Source organism: Anas platyrhynchos, chromosome 22 (genome assembly GCF_047663525.1).
Source record: "Anas platyrhynchos isolate ZD024472 breed Pekin duck chromosome 22, IASCAAS_PekinDuck_T2T, whole genome shotgun sequence".
Taxonomy (NCBI): Eukaryota; Metazoa; Chordata; class Aves; order Anseriformes; family Anatidae; genus Anas; species Anas platyrhynchos.
In genome coordinates this window covers 6,923,629-6,941,913 of record NC_092608.1, presented here as the reverse complement: position 1 = coordinate 6,941,913, position 18,285 = coordinate 6,923,629, and the positions used below count along the sequence as shown (strand labels likewise).

The 18,285-nt window shown below is 45.9% G+C and overlaps 1 protein-coding gene across 9 annotated transcripts in view; it reads left to right on the top strand.

Annotated features, from left to right (window-relative positions):
• Positions 1-7,703, top strand: part of PAX7 (paired box 7) — a 102,859-nt gene extending 95,156 nt beyond the window's left edge. For 6 of the 9 annotated variants that reach the window (XM_072026708.1, XM_072026710.1, XM_072026706.1 and 3 more), the window contains one exon: positions 2,884-7,703. In XM_072026708.1, coding sequence (XP_071882809.1) covers positions 2,884-2,999 — 116 coding nt within the window. In that variant the 3' untranslated portion in view covers positions 3,000-7,703. 9 annotated transcript variants of the gene reach the window in all.
• The last annotated feature ends 10,582 nt before the right edge of the window (positions 7,704-18,285 follow it).

Below are 18,285 nucleotides of genomic sequence, written 5' to 3'. Positions count from 1 at the left end.
GGCGGCAGACGGGATCAATAGTAGCTTCCCCCCACCCCTCCTTTTTTTGTTTTTCGGGAGTTTGATCTGTGACCCCTTGACCTTCCCCTCGCTTCTGAATGTGAGGCTGGACACACGTGCTATTGATAAAAATCTTAAACAAATTCCAATACCATGTATTTCCAATAAAGATTCCCTTAGGCAAGACGTTAGTCACACCCATGTGTGTAAAAAATAAAATAAGGAGGACGATCTACGTTTTCTGAGAGAGAACAACCAGCAAAGGAGAGGGAAAGAGAAAGAAGGGTTTGTCTTGGTTGCTGCAGGAATTTTACTTGGGCCTCTCCTTGTGTTCATGAAGAGCTACTCACCCAGCCCTATTTAAGTTGTTCTGTTTGCCTCCCTTTCCTGCTTTCTGTCACACAGCTCCCTCTTTTCAATTTAGAAGTCCAGCATAGAGCCCACTGGGCTCGGTTTTGAGCAGTATTTTCCTGTTAGTAATCACAGGAGCTAAAAATCCCAGGCTAACAGCAAACCTTGCGTGGTCAACAGAATTAGTCCAGATGTGTCCCATGCCCACAGACCTCAAGGTAGCTAGTCATGAAGGCTTCATGCTCAAACGAGGAAGGTAGGTGAGAAACCACCACGCACTAAAATGCTGCTGCTCTGCAGTGCAGGGAACTGGAGTCACACCCAGCATGACTGCAAGTTTTACACATAAAGCTGCTAAGAATTTGCACGGCAGCTGCAGCACAAAGCAACTGTAGCTGTTCTAACATGGGATCTATGTTAAGCAGCGAATTCTCCATGTGTGCATGTTTATGTATAGGTATTTATAGGTACAGGTAAATTCAGGCAATATATGTCTGCTTCACTACAAACATTTCCTATAATGAGCTCCATTTATAATAACCTCTATTTGAGGAAACAGTTTTCATTGCTAATTAGTCCTGCTAGAGCAGGCACTTACATGAAGTTGACCTTCATATAAGAATTTTTTTTCTTGTCTTTCTCGGTGCATCTTGAATTTAGCAGATACTTCTAACTCCTTCCAGGTTTAATTCTTCACTGCTTCTCTTTGAATGCTGATCAGTGTGAGATGACCCCCATAAAGGCATTATTTATTGATGCTAAGTTCAAACTATGTATTTCTTCATTCTGTGATGTGGCAAAAAAAAAAAAAAAAAAAAAAAAAAATCTAAACCTTTTTTGGCTTCCCCTGTATTAAACCAACAAAACATAACTTTGACTTCTGGTGTGGGATGCCCTGGTGCCTTTTAACTCTTCCCACAGGAATTTAGGAACAAAAAGCAGTATTGAGAGTTGATAGTGGGTGTGGTTTTTTTTTTCCTTTTTTTTTTTTTTTTTTTTTTCAGGAGGATAGGGTTGCCATCAAATTTCCATTTTGCTGGGTACAGCCAAGAGCAGTATGAACAGCTCCAGCCATTCACCTTGCTCTCCCTCCTTTCCCAAGTATGCATTCAAATTCACCCAGAGCACAGGCACCAGCAAGAAAAGAGGCACAACCACACACACATGCCTGAGGAGTGAATTCCCTCTTTACATACAGCTTCTCAAAGTCATTATTTAATGTCATGACCTGAAATATCAGGGGACTAAACTGATAAGGTCTGGACAAGAGCCATAGCATAGGGTCTTTCCCAGACTCTAATCCTAGGAATCTCCCTGAAGCTGGAGACACCATCACACAACTTGATAGAGACCAGTGCTTGAGACAAGCTACTCCAGGATCCCAGTCCATGGGGAGCACCAGCCAGCATGCCATCCCCAAGTGCCCAACTCAGATCTGAAAGGACCCTGCTACCAGTAGAAGCGGTGCTTTCATATAATCTACCCTGAGATGAGCCTGCTTGCTTCCAGCATGCCAGCCTGTGCTATCCCAGCCGGTGAGGAGCAGAGATGCCAGATTAATGTGGTCCTTGTGGTTCCCAAAGGCCGGAGCTGTGTTAATGATGCCGGTGCTGGAACGCAGAAGCGTGAAAGGAATTCTAATAGATATGACAACTCTAATAAGAATTTGTGTCTAGAAGGGACCTCCTCTGGGGCAGGCATCTGACAAGACGTTGATGGCTGAAATTTGTTTACTCATTGGCACTGATTGTACATCTCCTGCCAGCTCCTTATTAATCTAATTTGAGACATTAAAGCTAGTGAAAGGGAGAGACTTTGACTGAAGCTCAGCTAATGAGCAATGTCACCATCCTGCCCTGCTCCTCATCCCCCTCAGACCACGGGGCAGGCAGGCGAGCTGGGACGCGGATTCACGCACTGCCTCAGGAGCTGTGGCTGCATTTCTCACCAAGACAAAGCAGTTTCCTGTAGGAAGAAGGGACGAAAGCAGGCGATAGAGCTCATGGAGATGAGTCAGCATGCAGTGGGTGAGTCAGATTCAAGCCCCATCCAGACTGGGGAGGTCCCACTGAAATCTTTGCAGCCATTTACGCTGGCACCATTGCATGCAGGGCATGGATTTGCAGGTGGCACAGGGAGGTGAAGTTGGAGGTCTGATCCTGCTGGCTTTCTGATCAGGCCCGTCTTCAGGCAGCTCCTCTGGAAACACCATTTTCCATAGTAGAAGTAGAATTTTAGCTCTTTTCGGTAGGTCCATGGAGAGATTTGAGGGACTGCAGCATCACACTGCACTCCACAGCAGTGCTTAACCCTGTCTTTTTTTTCTAGCAAGACTGTTTTCACTCTTTCCTAGGAGTATAACAGGGCCCTTGTGCCTGGGACAACCACTGAATTAGGCCTCTCTTCTAAGAGTCAGTCTGCAAGGTCTATTGGTTACACATCCTTTGATGTCAAATGCTTCATTTCCACAAAAAGCTAATCCTCATGTTGTGCTGTTTTCTCGCCCTCCTTCCCCTCCCTCCCCCACTTCAGCTGCTGTTGATTATTTGGCCAAGAACGTGAGCCTGTCCACACAGCGTAGGATGAAGCTGGGAGAACATTCAGCTGTTCTGGGTCTCCTACCAGTAGAGACAGGCCAAGCTTACTGAAGAGTCCGACTGTGCCAACAACCCACTCCAGCAACTTGGTACCACTGGAGAAAACACCACCAGCCTTCCAGAGATCTGCCTGTACCCGGACCCTACTCCTTCCCAATTCCCTTCCACCTCGCACCAAATTGAGCTGTGAAGGAGACAGAAACGATGGGGAGGGGTCTCCAAGTATCCAGCTCCTCCCAGAGCACTCAGAGGCAAGCCTGGCCTCAATGACCTGACTTCTGTGGCCAGAGACAATGGGTTGGGTACATTTATTAACCCTGAGTTCATGCCCTCCCTCTAACCTACCTGGCCATGGCATTTTGCCCACACTTAAGGACTTTCCATTGATCTAGGTAGCTGGCATAGTCAAAGCCAAATTGATCTTTTTTTTCTTTGTAAAAAAAAAAAAAAGAAATGTTTCATTTTGTTTCCTTTTCTTTCCATTGGTGTAAATTTGGTGAATGTTGTATACGAAGGAATAACCAAGCTGATCGTTAAGGATGATGTAATAGGGACCACAGAAGGCCTATGGACCAAATATACGAACTTGTTTAAAAACAAACAAACAAACAAAAATCATAAACATAAATTAAAGAGACAGCAGATTTCCCCACCCCACTCTACCCTTCTATTCTCACTGATGGCTTCCCAAAGCAGGGCCAAGGCAGGCCAGATTGCTGCTAAGCAGGGGCAGGATGTAAGTCTGTCCAGCCTGGGACCTTTGGAAAATGTAAATGTAAATTGCTGCATGAGGACTGGAGATTATGGGCACGGGCACAAGCAACATTTACATTTCCTCTTAGGGACCAAGTTAGACCTGATTATCACTGAAAAGACATGGGCTTCGGATAGCAGCTGCAGATGTGATAGCAAACTCTGGCCTTGCATGCACAGAGGAAGGACATTGGATACAGCTGAGTATGTTGGAGCTTTTGCCCATCCAGTCGAGAAGGATGAGGACTGTCACGGCCCTTCTTTCACTCAGTGGGAGAGAAGTTTGCCATGAAAGCAAAGACAGGAGAGGGAAGAGTCAAAGAGGTTTGTTAGCTGCCTGCTTGCAGGGGTCAGTGTGCAAAACTGTGTTCTTCTACAAGGAAAGGGCCACCTGAAAGAAAATGGTGCTTCTTCTGAAGGTGCTGTCCTGCAGCTGCCTGTCCCTGGGGAATGGATATGGATGTGGAGTCAGAGGGGAGATGGCCTGAAGAGTCTTTAACAGCATCTAGGAACAAAACGCGCTCTCTGCCCACAGCATTGCACCTGTTTGTACTGCAGAAGAAAGTACTGTTTACCTTACCGATGGCATTTTGTATCCTCCAGCTACCAGGAGAAATGCTTGCCCTTGTCCATCCTCCCTGCTCTTCCCTCATCCCTCTCATTTTGCATCCTCTTCTGTACAATGTGATCTCTCAGCTCCTTCCCTCTGCTTTTCATTTTGGTGCTGGAGACTCTCCCTCTCTAAGCTAGATCTTGTTTTCTGGATTTATCACCCCATTTTTTCTGTAGAAGCCAGTGCTCTTGCTTTTGTATCAGCTCACAATTCTGCTCATCACACTGCTCAGATAAAAGAAACCCACAATAAGAAGTTATTGCTAAGTCATGAACCACATGGGGTTTTAGTTTCCCTTCTGCATGTGGTAATGATCCTTGACGATTCTTAAGCAGATCTCAAATATATATATAGGCTTTTTTTCCCTCATCTCCCTGTATCCAGAGGGCTTGCTTCAAGAACACCCTGAAATTTGACCTGGAGACAATGAGGAAAGCTGCCCCTGAGACAACCGCCCCTGAGACAACCATCTTGATCCACAGAATCTGTGCCAGCCAGTGGCCGATTTGTAAAGTCCCATGGCAACAGGCAGTACACAGAGTCATCTACAGTCTGCTTACTATTTTATATGTCTACTTAGGAATCATCCTAAAGGATAACAAATACCTGCTTCTGCCCACTGGAGATAACGGGACCACATGGTCAGATGAGTTCTGGTCTAGCATATGTTCCTAGGGCCTGGTTGTTAAAGGAGACACTTCTGCCATGCCCTGTTCTGTTACTGCTGTTTCTTCCATTCTTTCCAAATAATCTGCTCTTGTTTTTGCAGCTGAAACAACATTTTTTCTGGGGAACTGTCCCCTGCCTTGCCCCAACATCATTTATCATGAACGACCAAGGCGCTTTCTTTTGAGCCATGTGGGCAAGTACCTGTTGGGACCAAAGCAGAGTTTTGTTTCTTATGTTGCTCAGCATCCTATCAGATCCACATGTGGCTTTGATCAGCTCTGCTGTATGGGTGTGACAGAGCCTGCTCTACATTCCTGGAAGTGTGTTAATACATCAGCTTGGCCGTTCTGCCTCGCACTCACCTGCATGTGGCTGTGCAGGAGCTGAGAGGGTGACAACTGCAGGCTGCGTTACTGTCATTTATCCTGCAGAGACCCTGGTTCAGCCTCTGCTTGTCTGGCTGTATCACACATAAATCTTCCCTAGTTGCAAGAGACTTCCCCTGGGTCACAAAGCTTTGGAGCACTTGTAGCTTGCATTCTTTGCTTCCTTTCTCAGGCTAGTATCTTGCAGCTACAGCTGGATGAACAGGTAAGGCACTGATTTCCTTGAGGTGACTGAAGAGCCAAAAATGAAGGGACCAGTCACATTACCTCGAGCATCTCCCTGCTTTGTGCCAGTTTGGGATCTTGGAAAGCAACAAAAGATGCCGTTCCATCTTCTTAATGCTTTAGAGATGATCTGAGAGAGAAATCCCTTTTGAAATCCAATCCTGGCTTAAATGTCATTCCCAAGAACAATCACCTTCCGTGACTGTCACAGCTGAACTGGGGGATTGAGAGCAAGGGTGTCTGTGGTGGACACCAGCCTAGGGATTAATGCCTGAAACACCTGTTTGAATTTGCTCCTGCGTGTCAGCATCATTCTGAGCTGACTGCTAAAACAACAGAGCACACGATTTTCTTCTTTACCACAAATAATATTAACGAGGCCAAATGCTGGTCATCGCTGGTCTCAGAGCACCTTCAAGTCTACAGCCCCATGCGTCTCCTTGCCACCAGGAAGCAGAGCCTGCAGCCAGTGACTGCTGGCCCTGTACCTGCCCTGGATGTTTGTAATCCCTTCTTGTATCCCTGGTCCTTTACACTGAAATTTCTGACCAAATGCATTCCTAGCTGCCTGCTAAACTGGAAGGAAAGCTTCAGTTTGTTATGAGAATTGCTTGTCCGCAACTGCCACTAGCAAAAACCTGTCAGCTCTCCTCTCCCTTCCACTGTCCTATTTTCCAGTTGTGCATACCCATGCGCGTAGCCCACCTCCCAAGCATCCTCGAAGAGCGGACAGTCCGTCCTAGCAGCAAGTGTGTTCTTGAGCAGGACTTCAGAGCTCAGAGCCCAGTACAGGACCCTGCAAGTAAAATGTCTTAAAAAGAGGGAGCACTGCAGAAACCTGCTTGCCACTTAGCTTCACCAGAAAGTCCATGGACACCCGGGCACTGCTGTAAATAGAGTTCTTAGAGGAATATGAAAAACGCCCCATGCTAGTGCAAATAGCTATTCTCTGACCTTTCCCTTGTGGTCGCACTTTGTACATTAGTTGGAAATTTGGTCATGTGCTGTATGTTTATAGAAAGTTGACATTTTTTTATACTAAAACCACAGTGAGTACCGTGCTAGTTAAAAAAAAAATAATAAAAAAAAAAGGGGGTGGGAAGGGCAAAATGTAGAAATTTGCCTATCGTGTGTTTTCAAAATACATTCCAGAATCTTTGGGGTGGGATGGGTTTGATTTGAGGATTTTTTTGGTTTCTTTGTTTTGTTTTAAGGTACATTCATGTATGAAAGTCAAAGTATTTTTTGTTTTGTTTTGTTTTATGGATTGCCAACCTCAGTTCTGCTGAAAGAAACAAACTCAGGGGGTAGGGTGGGACAGAACAGAGGGAGGTGCCGTGAAGGCGAAACAAAACCGAGCATGGAAGAGCAGCAATCGACAACAGGCAAGCAAGCGATGGACAGCGGGACCCTGAAGAATGTGCGGCCGTGGTCGCTCGAAGCAGACCAAACAGGGACTGAGCAGACACTCACCCACTGGTGACTCCGAGGGTGCCTAGGGATCCAAAACCAGTCACGCACCTCGCACAAAGAAGCCACCAAGTGACGTGATGCGCTCCAGAGCCGTTCTCTCAGGTCGACATTTCTTCGTGCCTGCAGATGAGAACTGACAGCCTTGGGGGAATGCAGAACCGCCGAGTGGGTTTCTTGTACCTCCCCGCACCCCTCCTTCACCTCTCAACACCATCCTGAGACCACCGAATGGACATTTCCTCACTGTGTCCAGTAGCTCAGCAGATTGGCTCCTGTTGCTCAGAGACTTTGTGTATTTAATGCTTCTAACCCGTCATCCTTAACACCTCCATATACCCACCTGGGGAATATCTACATAGCACTATAGGACATTCCTTATTCCTAGTAACTGCGAATATGTTGCTTCTGTGTTTGACTCATAGCCATTTTGCTCCATGTGTAAGCCTGCGTGTGAGTGTGTGTGCGTGTGTGCCTGCGTGCGTGCGTGTGTATATATATAATCGCACCATAATTTATTCAGCTATATGGAGTAGTATAGTAGAAAGAGAAACTGGTATTTGCTTTAACTACCTGCTGCCTGTAGGTGTCTCTCTGTAACTCAGGCATAACTGTTATACATTAAAAAAAAAAAAAAAAAAAATTAAAAGTGTCTTTAGGTGGCTTGTTTGCTTAACTCATTCTGCAGCATGCCAGGAACAAGGAGAAAAGGTGGTAAATCACAAATAATTACCCACACACAAATTACACATCTTTTTGCTAAAAAAGGCAAAATTATGGGCTTTGTTCCTTAATGAAAATGCAGAAAAACTACACAAATAAATGAAACATTTAATTTCACTGTGACTTTTCACAAGGGAAGGACAATTACCTGGCCTGTTCTAAATGCAACCATTTCTTTATGCATTCATTTTCAGCAACTGATTGCAGGGGCAGAGGCAGGCAGGCAGTGTGGGCTGGGCTGGGACCAGGCTGCCACATTAACTCCAGCTCTGCAGGCACCTGGCTTTCGTTAGAGGGCAAAGCACAGCATCGACAAGCGGAAAAATATTTTGAAACTCTATGGAGCAATACATGGCTTGGGGCTTCAGCAATTGGTAATAAAGCATTTCGCCTTTAAACAAAGCACTGAATTCAAAAGCAATTTCCATCTGAAGATGTTTTGGCTCTCTGTAAAATAAGTTGATCCTCATCCAAGTGGTGCTGGACCAATATGTGCACACAGAAACCAGGGTAATTAGGTGCTGACTTTTTTTTTTTTTTTTTTTTTTTTTTTTTTTTTTTTTTCTCGTTGCTTTTCAGCAGAGGGATCAATCCACAAAGGGGCAGTGGGAGCTGACTGCCTTCCCCAGCCCAGCTGAGATCGGTGTTAGACAACATACTAAACGTGTGATGGGATGCTGCTCATGTCTCTTGTGAGCAAAAGAGGCAGCAATCTGCCTGGCTGGAGTCTTGCACCAGCACAAGACGAATCAGTGGAGGCACAGGGGCCGTTGTGTTTGCAAACACTGCCAGCAGCACCATCCTTCACCTTGTGCACACTGCCACATGCAGCTAGCTGCAGAGTCAGTTGCTGAGATCCTGTCTTAAAAATATCCTGCTCCCCTTGGTGCTGTCTTTGAGGAAACACTGAGCCCAGAGCCCTGGATTTGGGCAGAAATCTTCACTGAAGTTGTGCGGTGTCCTCTGCCTTCCCAGGGGACTCCGAAGCTGTTCTTAGCACACAGCAAAGCTCCCTCCAGGTTGGGTGGGCTTCAAACCCTGGCCACTGCCTTCCTTCCCATCAAGCATGTAAGGGGACACGCCAGCCTGGGGCCAGCCACCCCAGGAGGTGGCTTTGTGGTGGGCTTGGTTTGCAGCAGGGCAGTGGGCTGGGGGCTGTGGTGGGCTCTGCCAAGCCCTGGGAGCACGAATGGAGAAAAAACTCATGCATGATGGCAAAGGTGCTGTGATGTCAGAAAATCTCTTTTTTTGTGTGTGATGACATGAGAAACGACAAGGCCACCTTTGGGAAAGAACCATACTAAATTTTAACAGCCGGAGCAGGGATGCTAGCACCAGCTTCTTAGCTGCATCCCAGGGGAGCTATATCCCAGGTGTGCTACTTTTATCCACACCAAAAGACCCTTTCCACCCTAGATGCACTCTCACTGCTGCAGTTCACCCAGCAGCCGGCTCGTTTTGGCAGGGGCTCAGTGGGCCGCACGGTGTTCACACAGGGATTTGTATGGGCAGTGCGAAGAGCAGGTGACTGTCATTTCCTAGGAGCCCTAAAACGACATCATATCTAGCCACAGCCCTTTTTTAACATCTGCACTGAGCTGCCACTGGAAGGTAAGAGCTTTGTGCCTCCCCACCAGCCCTCCCAGAAGCAGCTTTGCTCCAGCACTGGTCACGTCCAGGCGCTGTTGCTGCCGGCCCTGCAGTTGCAAACGTTTCAACACTGCCCTCAACTGTTCCCTGAGCTCCTCGTCCTCTCTCCTAACGACTCAAACCTTATCTGAGGAACACAGGATATTTCCCAGGCCTTGCCAGAGCCTATCTATTGCCCTCTGAAAGACATCAAGGGTGCAAGCTGGCCCACGAGGGAGCTGCTCTAGGCCGATAGAGCTCCAGCTACAAGTATCACCAGTCAATTATGGCTCTAAGCTGTCATCAACTTTAATCTGCTGATAAGCCGGTGATAAATCAAATTCAAGTCAATTTGACACCAGCTGTTAACTTTTGCAAGTGCACTGCATCCTGCAGGCTGGGGACGGGCAAGTGCGAGGCGCCCAGGGGTCACCGTGTCGTGTCTGTGTGGAGTCAGACCTTGGGACACCCGGGCACGTATGTGCTGCACGGACATTCCCCTGGACCGCTGCAGTCACCCCTCTGCAGCTGGGGAAGGCACAGGAGGACATGGCTCCAGGTGAGCCCAAACACACAGCACCTCTACCTGTCAGTGCTAAGTGATTTTGTAGGGTGGGAGGGCTTGGCAGGGTAATTAGAACTTTTCTTTTGAATTAAAAAAAAAAAAAAAAAAAAAAAGTTTGAAGTATTTACATCATCTTCACATTTTCACAAATATTTTTCCAAGAAGAAATAAGAGGAAAAAAAAATACTTTTAATATTGAGATTGCTTCCACTTTTCCATTTAGTCCTCATTTAAAAAAATATGAAAGAAAGGAAAGGAAAGGAAAGGAAAGGAAAGGAAAGGAAAGGAAAGGAAAGGAAAGGAAAGGAAAGGAAAGGAAAGGAAAGGAAAGGAAAGGAAAGGAAAGGAAAGGAAAGGAAAGGAAAGGAAAGAACAACATGGAAAGGAAAAAAAATATTTTTGCCTTTCTAACCTGGAATTTAAAACTTTTTTTAAGCTAAAACTAAATAAACTGTGTTTTTTTTTTTCTTAATTTCTCTGTATTAAAAAAGGAATAATTAAAAATAATTTGTAAAACATCCTTTTTAGACAAACAAAATGTTTCAGAAAATGTTGTTTTAACCAGCTTTTTTTTCAACTCCTCTTTTCCATTGTGTTACCTTTCCCAGCACTGCTGTAATGTAATCGTTTCAAATGCTGTTTTACAAACACAGACAAAGGTTAAGTGACTTACACGAGATCATTGTTTTAAGTGTCTGAATCTTGTTCGTGTCTCAGCTGACCACTCACCAAATCTCAGCTGCGGTGTTGTAAAGATTAGAGATAAGCGAGGCAGAAAGCCCAGCTGTGCAGGGTGTGAGTGCTGTGAGAGTTTGGGGCGTTTTTATAGTATTCTGCCTGTTTTTTTGCATTTAAGGTGAAAATGCACACAGGAGTATGACCCAGGGACCATAAAAGTGTGCAGGTGCAGCCCAAGTTAGGACCGTCCCTGCGCACACGTAGGGAAGGTGTGCCCACAAACCTCGCTGCCTGTCTCCCTTGCTTAAGATCAGTCCCTACTCTTTCAAGCACCTCACTGAGATCTTTAAAACTTGCTCATGATTTCAGCTCAGTTCCAAAAATTGGCATCATGGGCTTGATTTTTTGGGGAAGTGCAGAGAATCTGTGCACTTCAGTCACCCCCGCTCCTGCAGGGCTGTTTGCCCAGCTCGGGGGTCAGTCCCCACGCACAACCCATGTTTAGAGCTGTTGTTGCTTGTCCTGGTGCTTAGAGCTACTGCCAGACAGTGACCGTGCCATCAAATCTGGCTCAGCAGCCTTTAGCTCTGCAGCATTTTATGAGCAATTTCTTTTCGGAATAGGTGTAGAGAAGTTTATTATAATGGGCTGTGGACCTGCATAAAATCAGGGTATTCTGAGCAGGGAGAGGTGTATGAAAGGGAATTAAATGACTGAAAAAGGATTTCCTTGTGAGGCCCATTTCTTTCTTTTTTAAGGATTAATATAATTAATATCCTGTCCCGGGCGGGCCACAGTCTCACCAGGCACAAACCAGCCCAGAATTTTAACTGGTTTTGCTGATTTACACTAGCCCGCAAGCTCATCCTGCATTCCTGCAGCGAGCAGCACTAAGTCCTCCTAAAGCTATGCATTCCTGGGCCTGTATTCCCATCATTTCCTACCCAAGCTGACTTTCCTCTCATTTTCCCAGGAGTGCTGGGTGCTGAGGTGGGCTGCACCCAGGCCCAGCCCTGCTGTTCCCAGGGGAGCATGAGCTGGTTTATCACATCCTTTTTCGTCTCTTGCCCCCTACTCCCCAGCAATACACAACCTTGAGGTGCTCTCTCAGAAATAAATAAAGAAGGGGGAATCTTTCTGCATGTTCCTCACCCTATTCTACACAGAATTGTCTTTTGTGTATACCCAGGCTAATTATTATTAATAGCAGATATGGGCTTGTTTCAACTGGGAAAAAAAAAAAGGGGGGGGGGGGTTAGGGGGGAAGGGGAGGGAGGATGAGAATGGGAGGGAAGAGGTGGAAAAAAGAGAAAAAGAGAGAGAAGAAACCCACAAGAAACTGTTCACATTTCCTGAGACGTCGACAAAGCTTTTATGAATATAACTGGATTTGTAACAAGCATTGCAGCTGCATATAAGGCATTCAGACATGGAGACAATTTTACTAGATAATAGACTATCATGCAGGATACAATTTAAATTAAAAAATGCAATTTTCACCTTGAAATGAACAAATGATTACAATTTCTATACAAATTAAGGCATTCAGGCTCTCTTTCAGTAGTGGCATCAGTCCATGAAATATGACATAATTACCATGAAATACATTTTCAAATATTTTGATTTTTGTCCGCCGCTTTTAAAAAACATAGCCCCAGCTTCTGTGTGCATGTGCGTGCGTGTGTGTGTATACGCGTGGGGGGAGAGCAGCTCACATTATCCCACCTTCTGGGGAAAAACACATTAAAAAGAAAAGAAAAACTACCCAAAGATTAAGCTTCCCCCCCCTCCTCCTCACTCCCCCTCCTCTTGACTTATGAGATAAAATTGAAAAAAAAATCAGACAGAAAGAAAAGGAACGCAAGCGAAAGGCTCTAAAGCCTCCAGATTTATCTAAATTACTACGCTTATCTGCAAAAATCACATCTGCTGGTTATCTACTGGCTCTGCAGATCTCCTGCCTTCCCCCCCCCCCCCTTTCTCCCTTAAAATGATGTTTTTTTATTCCTCTCTTTTATTTTTTAATTATTTTTCCATTATGTTCTCTTTTGATAGCTAGAGATACAAGGTGAATTGGAGATATTATTCTCCATGCACATGCCCATGCAGGTCCTACTGACGGCAGGGAAGTTTGGCAAGGGAGCGAAGGGTGGGTGAGAGGGGTCCTGACACTGCCCAGCTCACACTCTGCAAAGAAGCAGTGCCTGTTACTTGGGGTAAAATGCCACACTTGAAGACCTAAAGATGAGTTGCTTTGGTGGAGATTTAAGCAACCAACCCCCATGGGATGCAGTTTGCTGGGAGCTTCTTGCAACCTGTCACACCTGAACCAAGCTCTGCTGGTGGGTTTCAGGGAAAGTGGGGCTGGGGCCATGACTTCTGCAAATGCTGCCATCCCTTCATCCTCCAGCACACCCAGTTTGCTGCCTAACCTGCAGTCTTATTTAGAATTTATTTAAATTAAAGGTCATTAGTGGGTTGGGAGAATGAACTGTGCCTCTTCTTACACTGAAAATTCGTGAAGTTCTTCGGTGCTTTGGCAGACCTACACTGGAGTGGTCCTTTTTAAACCCCTCATAAAACGGGTCACGGGAATATTTTACCAGGTGGGTGTGTGCTGGGATTAAATTGTTATCTGGAACACAATTCAATATTTTCAGGTGGTGAACATAGAATACAAACTTTTTGGTCTGGAGCAGAGAAAAGGAGCAGAGTCCTTCAGAAATGACTTTGCGTCCCGCAACATACAGGCACCCGTCATTGCCGTGAGCCCAATGGTTCTGCACATTGGCCAGGGAGGAGTGAAAAGCCAATCCTGTGCTCAAAAATCCACCCCATCAGTTCAGCACAGATCAGCGGTGCCTTGAAATTAGCTCGTGCAGCCTTTGCCGCAGCACACAACTGGTGGAGACACATTTTGTCTGACCTATTGTGGATATCAGCAGCAAACTGCCCAAGCAGGATGAGGCCGGGAGTTCTCCTCTTCCCTTCTTTGTTGTGCAGCCTGAATTTAAAATTTGGCCGAATTTAAAACCATTTGCATGGAGGCTTGGTGTGGGGGAAATAATGTTTGGCTTCATGGTGGGCGCGACCAGCTCTTTGAATTAAAATGTTTGCGGCTTTTTGTGTGTGGTTGTGCAGCGGAAAATATTCCTGAGAAACCTTGAGTACAGAGGTGGTCCTGCCTCCGTAGTAGGACCAATTTCTATCCCTCTGTCTCTCCAAAACTGTGTCCCTGCCTATAGCAGCCATACAGGGAATGGGAAGCTGGCTGTGGTATCTCCAGTCTTTGTTGCTTAAAGGTGAGTTGACATTTGTTCATGTGTCCAAGACTTTACCCGCAAAAACATGACAGTGGAAGGTTTCTTAACGAAATAATCACACTCTGTGATCTGCATTCAGCATGTCTACAAGTCAGGAAGGGTAAGAAAAAAGCCACACCCATTGGTAAATTCAGATGAGCTCATGATAAAAAAAAATAATAATGTTGGAGACTTCAGAGATGTTAATGCCCTTGGAGGGAAGCATCCCTGTGGCTGCTCACATCGCAGAACGTGTGTTGGTGCTCTCTGAGACCACACAGCCCCTTAATCCTCTGAGCAGGGTATTTCACCAAATTTAGGAAGACTTTAAAGCTGTTCTCAAGGTAATTATGGCATTCGGTGTTCTGAGTGTGCACAAATAAGGAAGATCCGGGAATTGTTTATTGAGAAGTGTCAAAGTCCAGTTACCTGCAGCAGGAGCAGCCTGGCAGAGGATAAAGGGATTGCCAGGAAATGATGTCTTATCCCATTAAAAACAATTTCATTTTTTGCTAACATATTCTTTGAAATTTCCTCTCTTCTCTGAGAAAATCTAGCAACACTTTATATTTATGAACAAACATTTATATTTAATATTTAATATTATTAAATATTAATTTAATATATTAATATGAACAAATATTTATTTGTTCATAAATATTATATAAATAAAAATTTATATTTATGAACAAACATTTATTTTAGTTCAGTTAGAAATCGTTGTTAATTTGGTAAGGACAAGTGCTTGTACAGCAGCTGAAGCCACTTGTTGTACTGCCCAGCACCAGGGCACCAGGGCATCACCTGCAAGGGCTCCGTTGGGCAAAGCCCAGGGTCCCAGCAGCCCTGAGGCCTGGTGGCATTGAGGTTCCAGCAGACTGAGGGCTGGTGGCATTCAGGTTCAGCTTGAGGTCCCAAACAGAACAAATTTTCAGAGATAAAGACCCTCCCTTCCCGCCTCTCTCCTTTTAGAGAACCATCCCTAAAACCACATTTCCCTCTTTGCCAAGCCCTGTGCCTGCAGAGGGAGCGTACCCACCCTCACGTAGCAGGGGAACGAAAAGTGCTCAGGAAGGCAAACCTCCCCAGCCTGTGCTCAGAAGCATGAGAATAGTTTACACGACTATTGTCACTTGCCTTTTAATCCAAAAGGAGCCAAGATGCATCTCTGCTGACAGAGGTTCAGCTGCTCCCTGTGGCTGGGATTTAGGAAAAGCAGGCTTGTGTTCAGCTCCAGGTGTTGTCCATCTCTGTCACTCAAGGCTGCCGTCGCCCACCTGGATTTTGCACACCCATCCTACATCTCAGCCTGACCTCTTCACAGAGGTCTCGGTTTTAAATCCTCCCAAGGTGTTTTCAGAGCCCAGTGTTGGATCTGGTACCAGCTGAGTGACGCAGGTATCCAGAAAGCTGTCCCAGGGGGGAAGGTCCTGGGCCTCAGCTGTGTTCTTGTCTTCCCATTTCAGGCACAACGAGCTCAGCCAGAGGCCCAGCCTCACCCTGCAGAGCCCATGAGCTGTAACAACCCCAGGAGATGATGATGGGTTTCACTTCATTATTCATACAGAGCCCCCCAGCTACTGGGATTTGCTCTACAGGACCACTTCTGCCTTGGGAGCTATATAATGCTGTCTACAGCCATGTTCTTCTGAAACCTTCACCTTCCGTGAATAGCTTGAACTCATGGTGGCTTAAGCTCACTCCCATCGTAGATCCACATCCTGTGGATCCATGTCTAACATCTTCTCAGCATCTGATCTCCAAGAGTCTCTCCAAACTGCGGGTTGTACGTCATTAGAGAGGGAGCCTTGCTCTAGAGCTTCAGTTGCCATCTAGCAGCAGTGGGAGGGAGTTCTGGGCATTGAGCAGGTCTGGTTTCAGATGGTGCTTGATGAGGTTTGGGCTTAATTTGTTCTCCTGTCGTGCTTCATGGGCATCTCTGTTGGATAAGGGAAGTTTTCATCCCTCGCAGCCACTTCTTGCTGTTACTGCTCAGCACCTCCTGCAGGAGGGCTTGGGAGCCAGCAGGTGGGCACAGAGAGCCAAACGCATGAGAGTTTTTATTATTATTATTATTAAAATTACAGAGCAATTAACTGTAATTAAGAAAGATAAAACTTCAGAAGGAGAAAGCACAGCTATCCTGCTGGCACTGTGCTGGCAGGAAAGAGCATCTGCATCTGCATTGCTGGTTCTGGAGAGATGACGTGAAGAAAAATGAGCCCCAGGAGGATGCCGTTCCCTGTGAGGCACACAACAGGCTGCTCTGGTCCATTGCCTGTTCCTGAAAGATCTCCCTGATGTTGCCCCAAACACTCAAACTCATGATCCAGCTTGAGCACACCTCCTTGTCCATGTTAAACAAAGGGAGCCCCATCCCTAGGGCAACCACCAGCAAGCCCAAAGCCACCCCCAAGAAAATCCTCACCTCTGAGACCAGAATTTACTTCATTTATTGAAAACCCTGTGCCTTTAAGGCTGGCCCCAGCTGCGTTTTCCACCGTACAGAAGAGGCTGAGAAATTAAGTTATGTGAGGCTCCTGCAGCTGAACCAGATGCGACTAAAACCAGCCTCTTTATGTATTCATGAGCTGTGTGGAAGAGAAATAAAAGGATTCATTACCACGCAAACTGTTACTAATGACATGTACCTGGTGCCGAGCACCTCTGGAAATCTAATGCGACACACTGGAGGAGAAAATGTATTCGCTTTTCAGAGGCCGGCACTGAATGGAAAATTTCCCCTCCTTGGCCCTTCCTCATTCTGCATTCACTAAAAGCAACATTTACAATTCTTCTGCCATTATGTCCTACCAGGGCCTCTGCGCTTTCTGTCATGACCTTGATATTAGCTGAAAATTGGAAATTCGCTGGCATAGCGGAGGTGGGGAGGGGTGTGAAAAAACTTGCTCTGCCTCCTGGTTTGCCATGCACTGAAGGAAGAAAAGAAAAAGAAAGAAAGAAAGAAAGAAAGAAAGAAAGAAAGAAAGAAAGAAAGAAAGAAAGAAAGAAAGAAAGAAAGAAAGAAAGAAAGAAAGAAAGAAAGAAAGAAAGAAAGAAAGAAAGAAAGAAAGAAAGAAAGAAAGAAAGAAAGAAAGAAAGAAAGAAAGAAAGAAAGAAAGAAAGAAAGAAAGAAAGAAAGAAAGAAAGAAAGAAAGAAAGAAAGAAAGAAAGAAAGAAAGAAAGAAAGAAAGAAAGAAAGAAAGAAAGAAAGAAAGAAAGAAAGAAAGAAAGAAAGAAAAAGACACAACTGTTTTTAAGTAGCCAGCAGAAAAATGCAGAGGATGCAGAAGCAAGAAGGGAGGGGAGGCAGAGGGATGGACATGAGTGGATGGAGTGCCTTGGTGGCCTTGTCTCTGCAAAGGAGAGACAAAGGTCCCAGCAACTTCATGTCATTTCTCACATCTGGGTGTGGGCGGTAAAGGCTCCCCAGATGGAAGGAGAAGAGACTTTGGGTTCTGTTCTTGCATCCCTTTACACTGATGCATCCCCAGCTCCTTCAGCCAGATCACTACCCCAGAGCTGGCCCCGTAGTTTTCATCCAAATGAATTAAATGAGACACACAGCTTAATGAGGGAGCAAGGAGGGAGGGGTGAGGAAAAAGAGTGAGGGGTTTCACCGCTTTAGTAAGGTGCTGAGCACCTCTGCATGGTACGGTGAAGTGAAATGATGGCTGTGAATTTGGCTGGGAACATTTGCCAGGAGGGCTTAAGGAGCCTGGGGAGAAGGGGACTGCTGGTGGAGACAGCAGGGAGGGAGCAGCAAAACGTGGTTCCCTCTTGTTCAACCCCAGCTGCTGAGTTCAAATCAACATCTCGGTCAAGCTCAGGTTGTTGCTGACACTCACGTGTCTCTATGCTCCCATTTTTCTCCTTTCTAAACTTTTGCAGCCACCCTACCTCCCTGCCAGCATCCCCATCACTTGTCAGCTTGCTTCCCATCCACTTCGTCGGCCCCCACGTCCTTGCTTACTGAGGGGTGCTTGTGTTAGTTGGAGAGCCTTCTAATTTAATCAAGGTTAGAGATGCATTTCTTGCTTGCCCGTTTTGCTGCCCCCCCCCCCTCTGATTAATTCTCAGGGCTCCAGCTGTGCTGTTCTGTTTTTGCTTGTCGCGTTCCTGCTGCATCACACTCCGTCTTAGATGGCCTGGTTTGTGACTTCCTTCAGCTCCGGGAGCCTTCCTGAAATGAAGTTTGTGGAAATAAAGGAGGATAGGGGTCCCCAAGGTCTCTCAGTTAGGAGTAAACTTGCCCAAAGGTCGTGCTGTCCCCATGGGAGCTGCATCCTCTCTTCTCTGTGTTGGGGAGCTCGTTCCCAAACTG